Source organism: Muntiacus reevesi, chromosome 4 (genome assembly GCF_963930625.1).
Source record: "Muntiacus reevesi chromosome 4, mMunRee1.1, whole genome shotgun sequence".
Taxonomy (NCBI): domain Eukaryota; kingdom Metazoa; phylum Chordata; class Mammalia; order Artiodactyla; family Cervidae; genus Muntiacus; species Muntiacus reevesi.
Window position 1 is genome coordinate 155,206,250 of NC_089252.1, and position 18,420 is coordinate 155,224,669.

Sequence of the window (18,420 nt, forward strand, 5' to 3'; positions counted from 1 at the left end):
ATAAAGCAGAAATAGATGTTTTTTCTGGAACTCTCTTGCTTTTTCGATGATCAAAATGGCAATTTGATCTCTGGTTCCTCTGCCTTTTCTAAAACCAGCTTGAACATCTGGAAGTTCATGGTTCATGTATTGTTGAAGCCTGGCTTGGAGAATTTTGAGCATTACTTTAATAGTGTGTGAGATGAGTGCAATTGTGCAGTAGTTTGAACATTCTTTGGCATTGCCTTTCTTTGGGATTGGAATGAAAACGGACCTTTTTCCAGTCCTGTGTCCACTGCTGAGTTTTCCAATTTGCTGACAAGTTGAATGCAGCACTTTCACAGCATCGCCTTTTAGGATTTGAAATAGCTCAACTGGAATTCCATCACATCCACTAGCTCTATTCATAGTGATGCTTCCTAAGGCCCACTTGACTTGGCATTCCTGGATGTCTGGCTCTAGGTGGGTGATCACAGCATCATGATTATCTGGGTCGTGAGGATCTCTTTCTGTGTATTCTTGCCACCTAGTCTTTCCCATTCTATTGTTTTCCTCTATTTCTTTGCATTGATTGCTGAGGAAGGCTTTCTTATCTCTCCTTGCTATTCTTTGGAACTCTGCATTCAAATGGGTTTATCTTTTTTTTTCTCCTTTGCTTTTTGCTTCTCTTCTTTTCACAGCTATTTGTAAGGCCTCCTCAGACAGCCATTTTGCCTTTTTGCATTTCTTTTTCTTTGGGATGGTCTTGATCCCTGTCTCCTGAACAATGTCAACCTCTGTGTCCATAGTTCATCAGGGACTCTGTCTACCAGATCTAATCCCTTAAATTTATTTTTCACTTCCACTGTATAATCATAAGGGATTTGATTTAGGTCAGTTTTCTTAAGAGTGTTAGTGCCATGTATATAATTTTGAGAGTAAACTTGTGTTTACCAACTTTGGATTAGAGTTCTCTCAGTTTATTGACATACTCTTGGGCTACTTGTTTGACATCTAAATCCTTGTTTAAGTCTCAGGATCCTTGTTGGTGAAGTCTCCTTATTATTTCAATTAAAAAAAAAATCTTGCCTAAATCTTCTGCTGTTGAAGCTAAATTTCAATCTTTCCTGTAACTTTCCTTTCTCTTCTTCTGCATTTTTATGAAGTTGCTCTTTGACCTAGTTTCCTCTTCTTCCTTTCCCTATTTCCATGTATATTTACCTTGTTGGTTAACTTTGAAAAGTAAGCAGAAATCTTCTCTTTGCTTCCTTTCAACACATTTCCATGTTTTGTTTAGATGTTCTCCCCTCAAGGAAGATATTTTTTATCCCCAGATTTGTGGTAAATTTTATCACAGTGAGCAATCATGCAAATGCCATTTTATGAGTTTAAAGGTAGCTTTGTGACCCAGTTCTGGACAATAAGGAAAGGTTTTCTGAGATTCTTTTGGGAAAGATCCTTCATTTAAAAAAAAAGAGTTTCAAAAGAGACAGAACTCTTCTTTATTGGAGGTCATCAGGTCTGTATGAAATAATTCCTAGCACTGTGGCAGCCATTATGCAACCACAGAGAGTCTTAGATGAGCTTTAGAATGAACCTAATTGAGACCTCCCAAGAAGATAAATCTGGGGGAGTGGGGTGACTGATCCTTGATTACATGTTTGAGACACTGATGTCACAATGGTGGAAGGCCTACCTATCACTCAAGCAATTTTGAGTTAAGAATTTGCTTCTGACAGCTGAAAATATCCTAATAGATATGAACACTCTGTCCAGCTATTTAAATTCTTCTTTAACTAGAAGTAATACATCCTTGTTTCCCTTGATCTAATATTACCATGCTTTGGGCAATACCAAAAACTCTCTGCTATCTCTATTTCTGTATCAGATTGGTATGGGTTATATAGATACACAATTGTGCCAATTGGTTTTCTGACAAATTTATTATCTGACCTCAGCTAGCTTCTATTTGGCTAGATAATTGCTTTAAAATCTATATACCTGGATGTCTAATAGACATGGCATAAACTAGCATGTCAAAATTTGAACTCCTAATTATTTTCTCCAATTATCTATTTTAAGTAGTTGGTTCTGTTGAAGTAGATATTCTGTTGGCCATTTCAGTAGATGATTCTGTTGGAAACCTAAATTCTTAAGAGTTATGCCAATTCTTCTTTCACCCTCCTTCTCATTAGAAAATATTGTTGAGTCTTCTTCCAAATAAATCCTGAGCATAGCCATTTTTCACTTCTTTTACTGTCACCACACTAGTCAAATAGTGTGGCTGAGACGGTAAGGACGCCATCTGCAATGCAGGAGACCCAGGTTCAGTCCTTGGGTTGGGAAGATCCTCTGGAGAAGCAAATGGCAATTCACTCCAGCATTCTTGCCTTGGAAATTCCAAGGACAGAGGAGCCTGGCAGGCTACACAAAATTTCTACCTCTTTCCAAAGAATTGAAAAAATAGAACTTGTAAAATATAAATCTAATCATGTCAGTCCACATCTTAAAATGCTTCAATGGTTTCTTATCACATTTAGAGTAAATTCCAATGTCCTCAATCAAGATCCATACATCTAGTTATGATTCAGGTCCCATCTAACTCTCAAGACTTGTTGTGTCCACTCTCCCCATAGCTTGCTCAGCCCCAGACATGTTGATCTTGCTTGCTCTAGAGCTATCAAGTATACCTTCTTGCTTGAGGCTTTTTATTGTTCCAAAGAATAGCCAGGAGAGATAAGAAGGCCTTCCTCAGTGATCAATGAAAAGAAAAGAGGAAAACAACAGAATGGGAAAGACTAGCGATCTCTTCAAGAAAATTAGAGATACCAAGGGAACATTTCATGCAAAAATGGGTTCAATAAAGGACAGAAGCAGAAGTTATTAAGAAGAGGTGGCAAGAATACACAGAAGAACTGTACAAAAAAGATCTTCACGACCCAGATAATCACAATGGTGTGATTATTCACCTAGAGCCAGACATTCTGGAATGTGAAGTCAAGTGGGCCTTAGAAAGCATCACTACGAACAAAGCTAGTGGTTGTGATGGAATTCCAGTTGAGCTATTTCAAATCTTGAAAGATGATGCTGTGAAAGTGCTGCACTCAATATGCCAGCAAATTTGGAAAATAAGAAAATATAGGCCCTAGCCCTCTTCCATCTTACCCACCTGTTTCTGCTTTTGCCACCATTCTTTAGGATATAAGTTCTGTGTAGATTGCTTAGAGAAATAACACTTTCACCCATGTTATCTTATGGAGGCTTTCCTCTTGAAATTCCAGTGATTTGTTTTATGGACTGGATTTTAGAACTAAAAATTCATATGCTGAAGCCTTAATCCCTAGTACCTTAATATATGACTATATTTGGAGATGGGATTCTTAAAGAGGTAATTAAGTTAAAATAGGGTTATGCTATTAGGGTGGGTCTTGTCTAATATAATTGGTATTATCATAAGAAAGGGAATTTAGGACACAGATATATACAGAGGGAAGACCCATGAAGACGGGGGAGAAGATGGCCATCTCCAAGCCAAAGAGAGAAGCCTCCAATGAAGTCAGCTGAAGTCAAAACTTTAACCTCAGACTTCTAGGATCCAGAGTTGAAAGAAAATACATTTCTGTTGTTTAAGTCACTCAGTCTGTGGTACTTTGTTATGGCAGCCCTAACTAACTAATACAGACCTGCTGCTGCTGCTGCTGCTGCTAAGCGCTTCAGTCGTGTCCAATTCTGTGTGACCCCATAGACGGCAGCCCACCAGGCTCCTCTGTCCCTGGGATTCTCCAGGTAAGAACACTGGAGTGGGTTGCCATTCCTTCTCCAATGCATGAAAGTGAAAAGTGAAAGTGAAGTCGCTCAGTCGTGTCCGACTCTTATCGACTCCATGGACTGCAGCCTACCAGGCTCCTCCATCCATGGGATTTTCCAGGCAAGAGTACTGGAGTGGCATGCCATTGCCTTCTCCAATACAGACCTGTAAAATACCAAATTCATCCAGAAAGCAGGAATAGAAGGAACATACCTCAACATAATAAAAGCTATATATGACAAACCCACAGCAAGCATCATCCTCAATGGTGAAAAATTGAAAGCATTTCCCCTGAAATCAGGAACAAGACAAGGGTGCCCACTCTCACCACCACTATTCAACATAGTGTTGGAAGTTTTGGCCACAGCAATCAGAGCAGAAAAAGACGTAAAAGGAATCCAGACAGGAAAAGAAGAAGTGAAACTCTCGCTGTTTGCAGATGACATGATCCTCTACATAGAAAACCCTAAAGACTCTTCCAGAAAATTACTAGAGCTAATCAATGAATATAGTAAAGTTGCAGGATATAAAATTAACACACAGAAATCCCTTGCATTTCTATATACTAACAATGAAAAAGCAGAAAGAGAAATTAAGGAAACAATACCATTCACCATTGCAACAAAAAGAATAAAATACTTATGAGTATATCTACCTAAAGAAACAAAAGACCTATACCTAGAAAACTATAAAACACTGATGTAAGAAATCAAAGAGGACACAAACAGATGGAGAAACATACCGTGTTCATGGATTGGAAGAATCAATATTGTCAAAATGGCTATTCTACCCAAAGTAATCTATAGATTCAATGCAATCCCTATCAAGCTACCAACGGTAATTTTCACAGAACTAGAACAAATAATTTCGCAATTTGTATGGAAATACAAAAAACCTCGAATAGCCAAAGTAATCTTGAGAAAGAAGAATGGAACTGGAGGAATCAACCTGCCTGACTTCAGACTCTACTACAAAGCCACAGTCATCAAGACAGTATGGTACTGGCACAAAGGCAGAAATATAGATCAATGGAACAAAATAGAAAGCCCAGAGATAAATCCAGGAACCTATGGACACCTTATCTTTGACAAAGGAGGCAAGGATATACAATGGAAAAAAGACAACCTCTTTAACAAGTGGTGCTGGGAAAACTGGTCAACCACTTGTAAAAGAATGAAACTTGAACACTTTCTAACACCATACACAAAAATAAACTCAAAATGGATTAAAGATCTAAATGTAAGACCAGAAACTATAAAACTCCTAGAGGAGAACATAGGCAAAACACTCTCCGACATAAATCTCAGCAGGATCCCCTATGACCCACCTCCTGGAATATTGGAAATAAAAGCAAAACTAAACAAATGGGACCTAATGAAACTTAAAAGCTTCTGCACTACAAAGGAAACTATAAGTAAGGTGAAAAGACAGCCCTCAGATTGGGAGAAAATAATAGCAAATGAAGAAACAGACAAAGGATTAATCTCAAAAATATACAAGCAACTCCTGAAGCTCAATTCCAGAAAAATAAATGACCCAATCAAAAAATGGGCCAAAGAACTAAACAGACATTTCTCCAAAGAAGACATACAGATGACTAACAAACACATGAAAAGATGCTCAACATCACTCATTATTAGAGAAATGCAAATCAAAACCACAATGAGGTACCAATACACGCCAGTCAGGATGGCTGCTATCCAAAATTCTACAAGCAATAAATGCTGGAGAGGCTGTGGAGAAAAGGGAACCCTCTTACACTGTTGGTGGAAATGCAAACTAGTACAGCCACTATGGAAAACAGTGTGGAGATTCCTTAAAAAACTGGAAATAGAACTGCCATATGACCCAGCAATATCACTTCTGGGCATACACACCGAGGAAACCAGATCTGAAAGAGACACGTGCACCCCAATGTTCATCGCAGCACTGTTTATAATAGCCAGGACACGGAAGCAACCTAGATGCCCATCAGCAGATGAATGGATAGGGAAGCTGTGGTACATATACACCATGGAATATTACTCAGCTGTTAAGAAGAATTCATTTGAATCAGTTCTAATGAGATGGATGAAACTGGAGCCCATTATACAGAGTGAAGTAAGCCAGAAAGATTAAGACCAATACAGTATACTAACACGTATATATGGAATTTAGAAAGATGGTAACGATAACCCTATATGCAAAACAGAAAAAGAGACACAGAAGTACAGAACAAACTTTTGAACTCTGTGGGAGAAGGTGAGGGTGGGATGTTTCGAAAGAACAGCATGTATATTATCTATGGTGAAACAGATCACTAGCCCAGGTGAGATACGTGAGACAAGTGCTCGGGCCTCGTGCACTGGGAGGACCCAGAGGAGTCGGGTGGAGAGGGAGGTGCGAGGGGGGATTGGGATTGGGAATATGTGTAACTCTATGGCTGATTCATGTCAATGTATGACAAAACCCACTGAAATGTTGTGAAGTCATTAGCCTCCAACTAATAAAATAAAATTTAAAAAAAAAATAAAAAAATAAAATACCAAATTCAATAATCTTCAGCTGTGTCAAAACTCTTTTTACTTTTACAACTTTGAAATAAATTATGTAAATTAATATTTTTTAAAAAATGCTACTTAGAAAAAGCAAAAAATGTCTGTATACCTATCAGCAGGCAAATAAATAGCATTGTCATCATTCTATAAACCTCTTCTTGATTGCCCTTTGAAGCATTGTGCTGAATTTTGTGCTAATCAATCTCTTTTTGGGGAAGCTTTACATATATACCTTTTTAAAAATTGCTTTATTAAATTGTTTCTGAATTTCACATACATATATTATTCTATTACTTCTTGTTCATGTGCACTAAATATTTGAGAATTTTTATAATAGCAGTTAATTATTTTGTTTAAAAATAAAACATCAATCTAGTGTCAATAATATTTAAATACAAAGGTCCGTCTAGTCAAAGGTTTTTCCAGTAGTCTAGTATGGATGTGAGAGTTGGACCATAAAGAAAGCTGAGCACCAAATAATTGATGTTTTTGAACTGTGGTTTTGGAGAAGACTCTTGAGAGTCCTGTGGACTGCAAGAAAATCTAACTAGTTCATCCTAAAGGAAATCAGTCTTTAATATTCATTGGAAGGACTGATGCTGAAGCTGAAACTCCTATACTTTGGTCACCTGATGTGAAGAACTGACTTTTTGGAAAAGACCCTGATGCTGGGAAAGAGTGAAGGGGTGAGAAGCAGGGGACGACAGAGGATAAGATGGTTGGATGGCATCACCAACTCGATGGACATGAGTTTGAGCAAGCTCTGGATGTTAGTGTTGGACAGGGAAGCCTGCAGTCCATGGGGTCGCAAAGAGTCGGACAAGACTAAGTGCCTGAATTTGAAAAATATTTGCTGCAAATATGGCATGAAAATATTTAAAATCTTGATAAACTGATTATAAAAATTTAAAGAAAGTTATTAATAGTAAACAAAACATAATAGAATTAAGAAGAATTGGTACAATAAGTAGCTATTAAACATATTAATCATCTAGGTAGCAAATATAAAAATTATGAGATAATAACTTTGCTTAATTTATAAAATTTTTGAAAAGCAAAATGCTAGTCAGAAAAAACAAAAAAAAACTTCTTTAATAAAGAAATGAAACTTCTTTAATGAAATGTGGGCATTACTATTTGGGTAGCAATTTGACAATTGTCAAGTAGGGGCCACCAAGTCTTTGAAAGATCCTTCCCTTTAATCCTGTGTTTCCACTTCTGGGAATCTTTTCTAAGAAACACATGGTAATTTAAAAAAAATAAAAAAGGGTCTTTATACAATTATTTCCATTATTATATTATCATAATACTGAAAAAGGAAATAAGGGAGTGACTAAATATGGTAGCCACATTGCTATTTCTGAATCTTAGTGATCAAATGATATTAATCATTATTTTCCATATCTTGGGCAAATCTCCCTTTTAGACATTTTCAGATATAGCTTCAAAATCTGCAGGTTTTTTTATCCTATAATTTTAATGGTTTCAATAATGTGAATTTCTATACCATGAAAGCATTTTAGAATTAAAACTTATTTATTTTCTTTTTTAAATTTAATTTAATATTTCCAAAAAATCGCATTTAACATAAGGACTGAGATATAAGGATATAACTAGAACCAGACATTCGGAAGTGTGATGTCAAGTGGCCTTTAGGAAGTGTTACTATGAACAAAGCTAGTGGAGGTGATGGAATTCCAGCTGAGCTATTTCAAATAAAAAAAGATGATGCTGTGAAAGTGCTGCACTCAATATGCCAGCAAATTTGGAAAACTCAGCAGTGGCCATAGGATTCAAAAAGTCAGTTTTCATTCCAGTCCCAAAGAAAGGCAATGCCAAAGAATGTTCAAACTACCTCACAATTACACTCATGTCACATGGTTAGCAAAGTAATGCTCAAAATTCTCCAAGCCAGGCTTCAACAGTACATGAACCATGAACTTCCAGATGTTCAAGCTGGATTTAGAAAAGCCAGAGGAACCAGAGAACAAATTGCCAACATCCACTGGATCATTGAAAAAGCAAAAGAGTTCAAAAATACATCTTCTCTTTATTAACTATGCCAAGGCCTTTGACTGTGTGGATCACAACAAACTGTGGAAAATTCTTAAAGAGATGGGAATACTAAACCTGCCTCTTGAGAAATCTGTATTCACGTCAAGAAGCAACAGTAAGAACTGGACATGGAACAACAGACCTGTTCCAAATAGGAAAAGGAGTATGTCAAGGCTGGATATTGTCACCCTGCTTATTTAACTTATACGCAGAGTACATCATGAGAAATGCTGGACTGGATGAAGCACAAGCTGGAATCAAGATTGTTGGGAGAAATATCAATAAGCTCAGATATGCAGATAACACAGCCCTTTTGCAGAAAGCGAACTGAAGAGCCTCTTGATGAAAGTAAATGAGAAGAGTTAAAAAGTTAGCTTAAAACTCAATATTCAGAAAACTAAGATCATGGCATCTGGTCCCATCAGTTCATGGCAAGTAGATGGGGAAACAATGGAAACAGTGTCAGACTTTATTTTTGGGGGCTCCAAAATCTCTGCAGATGGTAACTGCAGCCATGAAATTAACAGATGCTTGCTCCTTGGAAGAAAAGCTGTGACCAACATAGCCTGCATATTAAAAAGCAAAGACATTATTTTGCTAACAAAGGTCCATCTAGTCAAAGCTATTGGTTTTCCATTAGTCATGTACGGATATGAGAGTTGGACCATAAAGAAAGCTGAGTGCCAAATAATTGATGTTTTTGAACTGTGGTGTTGGAGAAGACTCTCAAGAGTCTTCTCCAACACCACAGTTCAGAGGAGATCCAACCAGTCGATCCTAAAGGAAATCAGTCCTGAATATTCAATGGAAGGACTGATGCTGAAGCTGAAACTCCAATACTTTGGCCACCTGATATGAAGAACCAATTTATTGGAAAAGACCCTGATGCTGGGAAAGATTGAAGGAAGGAAGAGAAGGGGATGACAGAGGATGAGATAGTTGGGTGGCATTACCCACTCAGTGGGATATGAGTTTGAGTAAGCTCCGGGTATTGGTGACGGACAGGGAAGCCTGGCGTGTTGCAGTCCATGGGATTGCAAACATCCAGGCATGACTGAACAACTGCACAGGACTGAAATATTGGAGGACGATTTCTTATTTTCTCTTCTATTTTTATAATGTATTCCAGTGAGGAATTTTTTAATCAAATTATGTCTGCAAATAAGTTAATGAATAAAATATCTTGGAGTTGTGTGAACTTACTAGTAACTTTGAGAACCCAGATTAGTTTAGTTAGAGAGATGCTATCTGACAAAGTGGCAAAATCTGCTCCTAAAATTACTGCCCAAAGCTTCTGAAGGGTAAGTAAACCTCTGAGAACTTCCTTACTGGGAGTCCCTAACCCTGTCCATCAATTGCTGAAACAAACATGGATTATTCATACATTGACAATGATCAGGGCACTGAGTCAGTTTCTAAATCAAATACAAAGATGTGAAAAAGTATTAGTTTGCTCAGATAACTTCTAATTTATTTTAGTCTTTTTTACAAAACTAGGAGTGTCAAGCACTGCAGCAGAGTCAGAAAACATTTTAAGTGGGTAGTCATGACTGAATGATAATAAAAGGAATTTATATTTTAGAGGTAATTTTAAACGTAAGATATTTGTCAGCCTAGAAATATACAGGTTGAATTCACCCTCTTGCATCCCACACAAAATATAGCAAAGGAAAACAAAATGTTTGATTATTTCAAAATGATTTGAGTGATAGCATTTCCTGAATGACAATATTTGATTGTCTCATAGTCACAAATACAAAACTTTAAAGTTATGATGATGAACCTATAAAAATGGCATTCAACTATAACTTTACTGTGATATAATATACCATTTCAAAATTTTAGGCTAGTAGCTAATTTATTTATTGAAATTTATTTTCCAAATGATACAGAACATTTACAAGGTTACAGATATGGAGATCACTTAAGTATATGGCATCCTGTCATTAAATAAGACAGGATAAAGTAAGGCTTAGACCACCATGTGTATATAGGCTATTGTATAAAATTAGACACTCAGACTATTTTTGTTTAAAAATGCTTACCAAGGTATTTGCAAAATTGCTGATGTTAATGAAGAAGTTTAATTTCATAAAGTCAGAATTAAACATAGACAGAGGAGGAGGGAGCATGTGAGTAATGTAGTCAGACATCTAAATGCTTCACTAGAGAAGTTTCCTAGCGCTTTAACTTCTGCGACTGGGGAGAGAACAAACTGAAACAACAAAATGTGTTCTTCATCAGTGTTCAAGTCAGTGGCTTTGGTTATGTAGTTTAACTTAATAATTTGGAGTTACCAAATATAGTAGGTTAAATGTTTAGATCATATCATCTATGGTAACATCAGGATGAATTGCAGATTTATTAGAAGACATAAAGTCAACAAAATAAATATATAGTAACTTTAAATCAAGCAGAAAAGATGTCTCGTTCTTTTAGAACCTACCCTAGACTTTACCACTGCCTTCTTTCCAATCCAGACCATCATCATATTAATCATTCTATGATGATAGCCTTGTAATTCATCTCTTTATATCTTACTCTCCTACTGTATATATTTTCCACAAACAACAAAGTAATTTTTCAAGTGCAAATATCTGGTCATATTACTACCACTTAAAAGGGTTCAAATGACTACTTTGTTTTTATTTTAAATAGTCCAAACTCTAAAACGTCCTTGAAAGTCTTGATTTGAATAAGATGGCTTTAGTGTGTTTAAAACTAAAAGAAAAATAAAAGCTCAAAATATGCACATTGACACATCAGTAATGAAATACTGCTTCTCTGTGGATATGTATTGTCAATTTATATTCTGAAATTTTCTAAGTGTATATTTCATGAAGAAGTGAAGTGAAGTGATGTCACTCAGTCGTGTCCAACTCTTTGTGACCCCATGGACTGTAGCCTACTAGGAACCTCCATCCATGGGATTTTCCAGGCAAGAATACTGGGGTGGGTTGTCATTAAGATAAATTAATTTGTATTAAAATTTATAGTTAAATTTCACCTGATTCTTAAAAGCCAATATAGAATGTATGAGACATAGTATGTCTGTGGTGAAAATTTGCAGTGTTATGTTTGCCTCTGTGTGAACTATAAGGAATCTGACAGGGAATAATTTATTAAGACAGCAGATGACAGTGTTCAGGTCAGGGATAAGTGGAGTTACAGATTACCATGTCTAATAAATTTTCTAGAATATCTCTAATACAAAGACTTAATTTTTCTAAGAATCAAATTTATAGATTCGCATGGCATAAATCATGTGCCCAATATGATAGCATATCAACATTCTAGACATCTAAATTACAGTTTAAGTTGCCCCAATTATTCTTATAACTAAATCTTCCTCTATACAGAAACCATGAATTAATTAAACAATTATTTGTTAATACGCTGTTATGTGCCAGATATATCCCTTGAGTTCTAAGGATTCAAGGATTGAACAAGTCAGGCAAGAACTTGCTCCCACAGAGCTTAGATACAAATAAGGATATAGACAATAAACAGTATAAACTAATAAATAATTCTAACAGCTATAAATATGAATAAATTGAAAAAATGATGTGGTATGAAAAGCACTAGAGTAGGGGGCTATGTTACATTGATGGACATTTAATAATTCTTCCTTGAGAAGGTGACACCTGAGCAGAAACAAAAAAGACAGAAATAACCAGCAGTGCCAAATCCACAGAATTCCAGACAGCAGCAAGAACAAGTACAGAGGCTTAAAGATTTAATAATGTTTAAAGGTAGAATAATGCTGGTATATTCAAGAAGCAAAAAAGGTTAAAGGAGCACAGGTGAAATCAACTGAGGGAAGAGCGTTTGGGAGGACCAGATTATACAGGCGAGTGGTGAGGGATTCTGATTTTATTCTATAGGATGTTTTTCTATGAGGAAAGCTATATGATTTGACTTATGTATGGAAGGTCGGTCTGACTGTTATACAGAGAATGGACTATACATAGGAAGCCAAAATTGGAAGCCAAGAGAAATTTTAGAATTATAGTAGAGCCAGAGGGGGATGATTGTGATGTAGACTCCAAAACATGTGGAAATATATAAATGGTAGAACATTTTAAGTATGTAAATTATGCCTGAAGCATTTTAGGCATTTAATGTATATTTTTTGAATGAGAAAATGAATGAACAGCATGATGCATATAGACATGAAAATGGAGCAATGTATTATATTCATAGCTGCATATTTTAGGCACAAAAAATGAAACAAAGGAAAGTACTGGGAGTCTTTTAAACTTAACAAAAAGTCTAACATTTTCATATGTATTCAAATGCTTTCCCCATTACAAGTATTTTGAAAATAATAAATGAGAAAAGTCTAAAATGGTGCATTCATAAAATAGCTGATATTTCTTAATATTAATTCTACAGGTTTTGGAGGGTATTTTTTTGGACAGTTCTGACCAAATTAAGAGATAAATAACAGAAATTCTGCATTAATATAAATATAAAATAAAAATATTTTCCATTATTTAGCAATAAAAGGAAACTTCTGAGTATATTTCACGTTTCTAAAAAGTCATACTCTATGTATTCTGTACATGGGCTATTTACACCCTGAAATCAGATTATAAACTTGGTGTGCTGCAGCTGGTCCATACTACCTGCCAAAAGGTGACTGTTTCATTTTAAGGAAATTTGTGAGTGGGTTGTTAAAAATGCTGTTATTAAAATTGAAACTATGTAAACTTATTAGCTAATTGAAAAAAATTAGAACAAAGATAGTAAATACTCAGCTTCATCACTTTGGTTGGTTTTAATCACTAACTCATGTTTGACTCTTGCGATCCCATGGGCTGTAGCCTACCAGGCTCTTCTGTCGGAGGGATTGCCCAGGCAAGAAGACTGGAGTGGGTTGCCATTTCCTTTCCCAGGGGATCTTTTCCACCCAGAGACTGAACCCACATCTCCTATATTGTAGGCAGATTCTTTACCATTGAGACACTAGGGAAACTTGTGCTCCTGAGCACCTCCTTCCAACTCCACGTTTAGGGACATCATGTAGCAAGCTTGAAATCAGACATGATGAAAATATTTACATCACAAAAATTGGCAAACACTATACACCAGGGCTTCCTCCCACCTTCAGAGGGTCAGTTGTTTAACATTTACCAGAACATCACTAGTTACAACTCTACTGACGCTACTGTCACTGCTACAGCCTTTGTCACTGCTACAAACTTCTGTAGTTTAAATCCCAGACTACCTTTTGCTTCACATTAGGAACACATCAAGGGCAAAAATGAAGAGAACAGTATGCCACTGTCTGGCTTCTAGAGAGGGAAGGCCAGTTTTCAAAAGTCACTTACTCAGGTTTTTTTTTGCATTTTATCACACTCAAAATAATTTCCTTTTGTGAAACAGCCCTTTTAAGTGTAAAACTATTGAATCTGTGTGCTATCCAAGTTCAAAATTTAGAAAAACTTTCAAAAATTCAAAGATGCCACGTTCTCCCATCAAAACAGTGATGACTTAAAAGATGGAGACTGATGTTGGAGTGGTGCAGTAGAAAATGCACTCATATACAATAATAATAGGAACATAAGTTGATGCATATTTTAAAAGAAAATTTGAAATATAGAAGTAAAACTCTTTAACTCACTGTTTGAATTTAACCTTCAGGAAGATTATTTAAATTTAACCTGCAGAAAGATTTATAAAAATTTGGGAAAATAGTATTATTTATGATAGAAGAAACTGAAATGGGTAGATAATTTTGCACATTTGTTTGAGAGAATAGTATTAGTCGCAGTGTTAGTTGCTCAGTCATGTCCGACTCTTTGTGACCCCATGGACTATAGCCCACAAGGGTCTTCTGTCCATGCGATTCTCCAGGCAAGAATACTGGACTGGATTGCCATTCCCTTCTCTAGAAGATATTCCAGACCCAGGGATCAAACCTGGGTCTACTGCATTGAAGGCAGATTCTTTACCCTTTGAGTTACAGAGATTTTAAATAAAATTCATGAATTTTCCAATGTTCATGAAACATAATTGATAAAATTTGAATATGACAGGATATATACAATAAAAGCCAACACATGAAATTACAAATGTCTACCTAAAGCAAATTCCACTGAACATTAGTTAAGCAGTTAGAGTGTTTGGAATGTGACTATTTTATTTTCCTTTCATTTTTTGCAATTTCTAAATTTTTAAAAAAACATAACAATGTCTAAAATAAAATTGCTTTTAATGTAAATAATTTAAATTCATATGAAAACCTAAAATTTCCATTTGTATTCATATGTTTTTCTCATTGCAAAAAAGTTAAATAATTTGCAGATAAATCCAAACGTATTTTTTTTAAGTCTCGAATTGTACTATCTACCTAACATCTGACATTTCATGTTAATTCAACAGTTTCCTTGTATAGTTATGTTTGGACAAAAAATGCTGGCATTGTTTTAAAGGACTTTTTATTAGGTTAATGCATAGCTTATTCATCTATTAAAGTATATATCATCAAATTTTCTTTTAAATCAATTACTCCATCTTTAATTTAGCATCTTCTACAATTTCATAGTCTCATAAAATTCTCAAAATAACATTGATTTTAATCCAGTATAAACTAAACCATGTGTACGGAGTGAGAGAGAAGCAACAAAATTTTAAAAATTAGTAGAGTTTTACAAATCCAAATAGAGGAAAAAGTCACTGCCTTACATATCTATTTCAAATTAACCAATGTGAAAATAGAAAATAGAGTGAAAATAGAGTTTCAGAAAAGGAATAGCTATACTGAGACAAATAGATATACTGGTAAAGGAAGGAGTTGTCATCTACTGTCTTATCTTGTTACTATGCTAATATGTGTAAGGTAAGGAAAGAGTGGCTAGGAAAATATTAATAGTAGTCCAATGAATTTTCTTTTGATACTAGAGAAGTTTGGATATTATTATCTTTGGATAATATTATTTGTGTAAGTCTGGATATTATTATTTATTATTTTAATAAATACTATTGTGTTTTGATGTTCAGATAATAATCAGCAAGTATCTGATATGTTGCCAATGTACTTTTGTGACACATAAGGGGATATATATTAAGTTTCAGGGCATCTTTGACATTTCAAATCTACTTACAAATAATACTGATATTAATGGGAATATCAGTCTCACATTTATACTTGGGAACCCATATGGGCCTAGAGACTTATGAATACTTAATTAAAATGTGTCTTAAATGATTGGCTTACCTGAAATTTTGACTTGAGATACCACTCCATCTCCTCCATCACTGTGTGCACGAACCTCTACAACATATTCTCCATCCCTGGGGATTGGGACTTCTATGGAGTGTTTATGAGTTGAATACAGCTTGCCATCATGCTGGCCATCAGGTCTATAGAGTACCTTTAAAAGTTTCAGAATGTGACTATTTAATAAATGGGTAATAGTGAACCAGTTCCCTAATACTAAAATTGAATAAAGAAGCTTATACTTATAATAATTAAAAACATATTAGGGAGCTATGTGTAAACTAGCTGAAAAATACATATTATTTTTGAATCATATAGATAGATTTTATTTATTTTAGGCTAATCCAGAGGACACATCTTAAACATATGAATTTCATTTTTGAAACTATCTAAAATAGAGATTAAAAATGTGTTTTTTAATGAAAAAGGTATAAAACGAGGGTTCTTTCAATATATTGAAATAATCTAAAAAATTGCCTCACAATTAGAATTTTTCACACTATTCCTAAAATTTGATATCCATTGAAAAATGTGATAGTGATAAAAGAATTTATAGAAATAATCTTTTTTTCCTTTTTTTTCCCATTTTTTTTTCCGTTTTTTTTCCATTTTGTTTTTTCCATTTTTGTTTGGTTATAGAGGGTGCCTCAATACATCAAAAAATTCACTATGTGCTTGGCAACTCTATCTTAATCACTGCCAAGCAAAAATTGATTCTTTCTCTCTTCCTTAAACACTAATTATTCTAACAATTTTATTCATTAAAGTAGTTATTCTATCTTGTTCACTTGACATTGTATTTTCCTGGAATTCACTGAAGATCTTTTCCCATTTCAAAATTTATCACAGCACTATGTCATCTGATTCCACTACACAACTAGAATAAAAGAGCTGGATGGGTTTTGACAAAACAACAATAAAAACAAATATTACTCTTTGTAAGAATGAAGCTTGTGTAGGAAATAATCTAGTAATTTTTTGTATACCTTATATCCCGTCACTGTAGATTCATTTGACAGGGCAACCACATGATCCCAGGTGATTATGTAGCGTGAACCAGACCTTATGGAACTGATGATCCTCGGAGGCTGGCTTGGAGCTGTGAAAGTAATAATACGCTACTGATGGCAACCACATGCAACTTCAGTTCTGCAAGCTGCATCACATCAGGAATTATAATACTGATAGTGATGTGGCAATAAAAATAGCTAATTTTGATGTCTGTAGTACGTGTCTGGCCGTATGGTCTGCATCCATGGTTTCATTTAATGTACCTCGTGGCCCTGGGAGGTAAGGTAATATAATGATCTCTTATTCTCTTCTCATCAACCTTCAGTTGGTTGTCTCTTTTCCACCACTCTTTAGAAACTGCTATTCTCAAGGTCATCAGTCACCTCCAGTTCACCTCCAGTTGGCCAAATCTAATGCCACTTTTTTATTCTTTTCAAATTTTAACATCTTCACAGCATTTCACAGAATTGACCTTCTAATTCTTTCTTGAACATCTTTTCTTAAATTCATAATCTCTTACAACCTTTCCTCCTGTCTCTCAGGTTGCTCCTCCTCATTAATCATCCTTTGCTAGCTTCATGTCCTCTGCCAAGTTTCCCAATGTTGGGATGACTTAAGACTTGATCCTGAGCACTCTTCTCTCCTCTATGTATAAATCTCCCCAAACCTTACATCTGGGCCTATGGCTTAAAATACACATGATTCTGTCTCAAGGTAATCTTTCAGCTTGTACAGATATGTGTCCAACTTCCTAATCCTCTTCAGTGTCTGAAGGGTTTCCCAAATGCAATATAATCAAGACAGAACATTTACTAAGTACCCTTCAAATTTGCCTTTCTCTATTAAAATGGCACAACCAAACTCCCAATGTTTCAAGCCAAAATCTATTCAATCTTCTGTTTCATTCATTGACAACACAGAAATTAGCTGAAAACTGTCAACTCTGCCTGCAGAAAATTTTCTGCTTCTTTCAATCTCTTTCTATCTCTGGTCACCATCAGCTCTTCCTTGAATATTAAAAAAAGCCTCCTAATTGGCTATACAGCTTTCACTCTTATTCTACCATGTTTCTTGTTTACCCAGAAGGCAGAACAATTATATATATATATACACACAAATATATATATATATATATATATATATATATGATATCACTCTCTGCCTTAAAATTGTCCAGTGACTTCTTATGACACTTAGAAAGAATTTAAACTTCTTACTATGATCTGTAAGACCCTGCTTCATATGACTCTCCCACAATTCAGAGCTGGAACCATTGTCTTTTCTACAATTAAAACACACCGAACTCCTCTCACGTAAAAGCTTTGTACTGGTTATTTTCTCTGCTTGATAGAATCTCCTCAGTAAAGTCCTCCTTATTATTCATATCCTAGGTCAAATAGGATCTTCTCTAAAAGGACATTCCCAACAACCCGATTAGAATTTGGCTCACACCCAAGCCATTTTAAATGTTCATATTTGGTTATTTCTTGGATTTTATGTATTACTTATCTTTAACTGAATTGTAGTTGATTTACCACATTAGTATCAGATGTACAACAGTGACTCATATTCCTGATTATACCACTTTAAAAGTTATAAAATAACAGCTATGTAATTGTATATCAATGCCATACAATATGTCCTTGTAGCTTATTTATTTTATATACAGCAGCTTGTACCTCTGAATCCTGTAACCCTAGTCCCTTTCAGTTTCCATTTGCATGAAATATCTTTGCCGTCTCCTCACTTTCAGTATATGTGTGTCTTTAGCTCTAAAGTGAGTCTTGAAAGTATCAAATACATGGGACTTTTTTCCTACTTAATCA

General features: G+C 35.2%; 1 protein-coding gene across 1 annotated transcript in view; it reads right to left on the minus strand.

Moving 5' to 3' along the window:
* The window catches only part of CNTN1 (contactin 1), a 401,067-nt gene that overhangs the window by 27,953 nt on the left and 354,694 nt on the right, over nucleotides 1-18,420 (minus strand). The window contains exons 22-23 of the mRNA XM_065932171.1: nucleotides 16,570-16,682; nucleotides 15,581-15,737 (exon numbers count right to left, since the gene is read on the minus strand). Coding sequence (XP_065788243.1) covers nucleotides 15,581-15,737; nucleotides 16,570-16,682 — 270 coding nt within the window. The remainder of the gene's footprint in view (nucleotides 1-15,580; nucleotides 15,738-16,569; nucleotides 16,683-18,420) is intronic.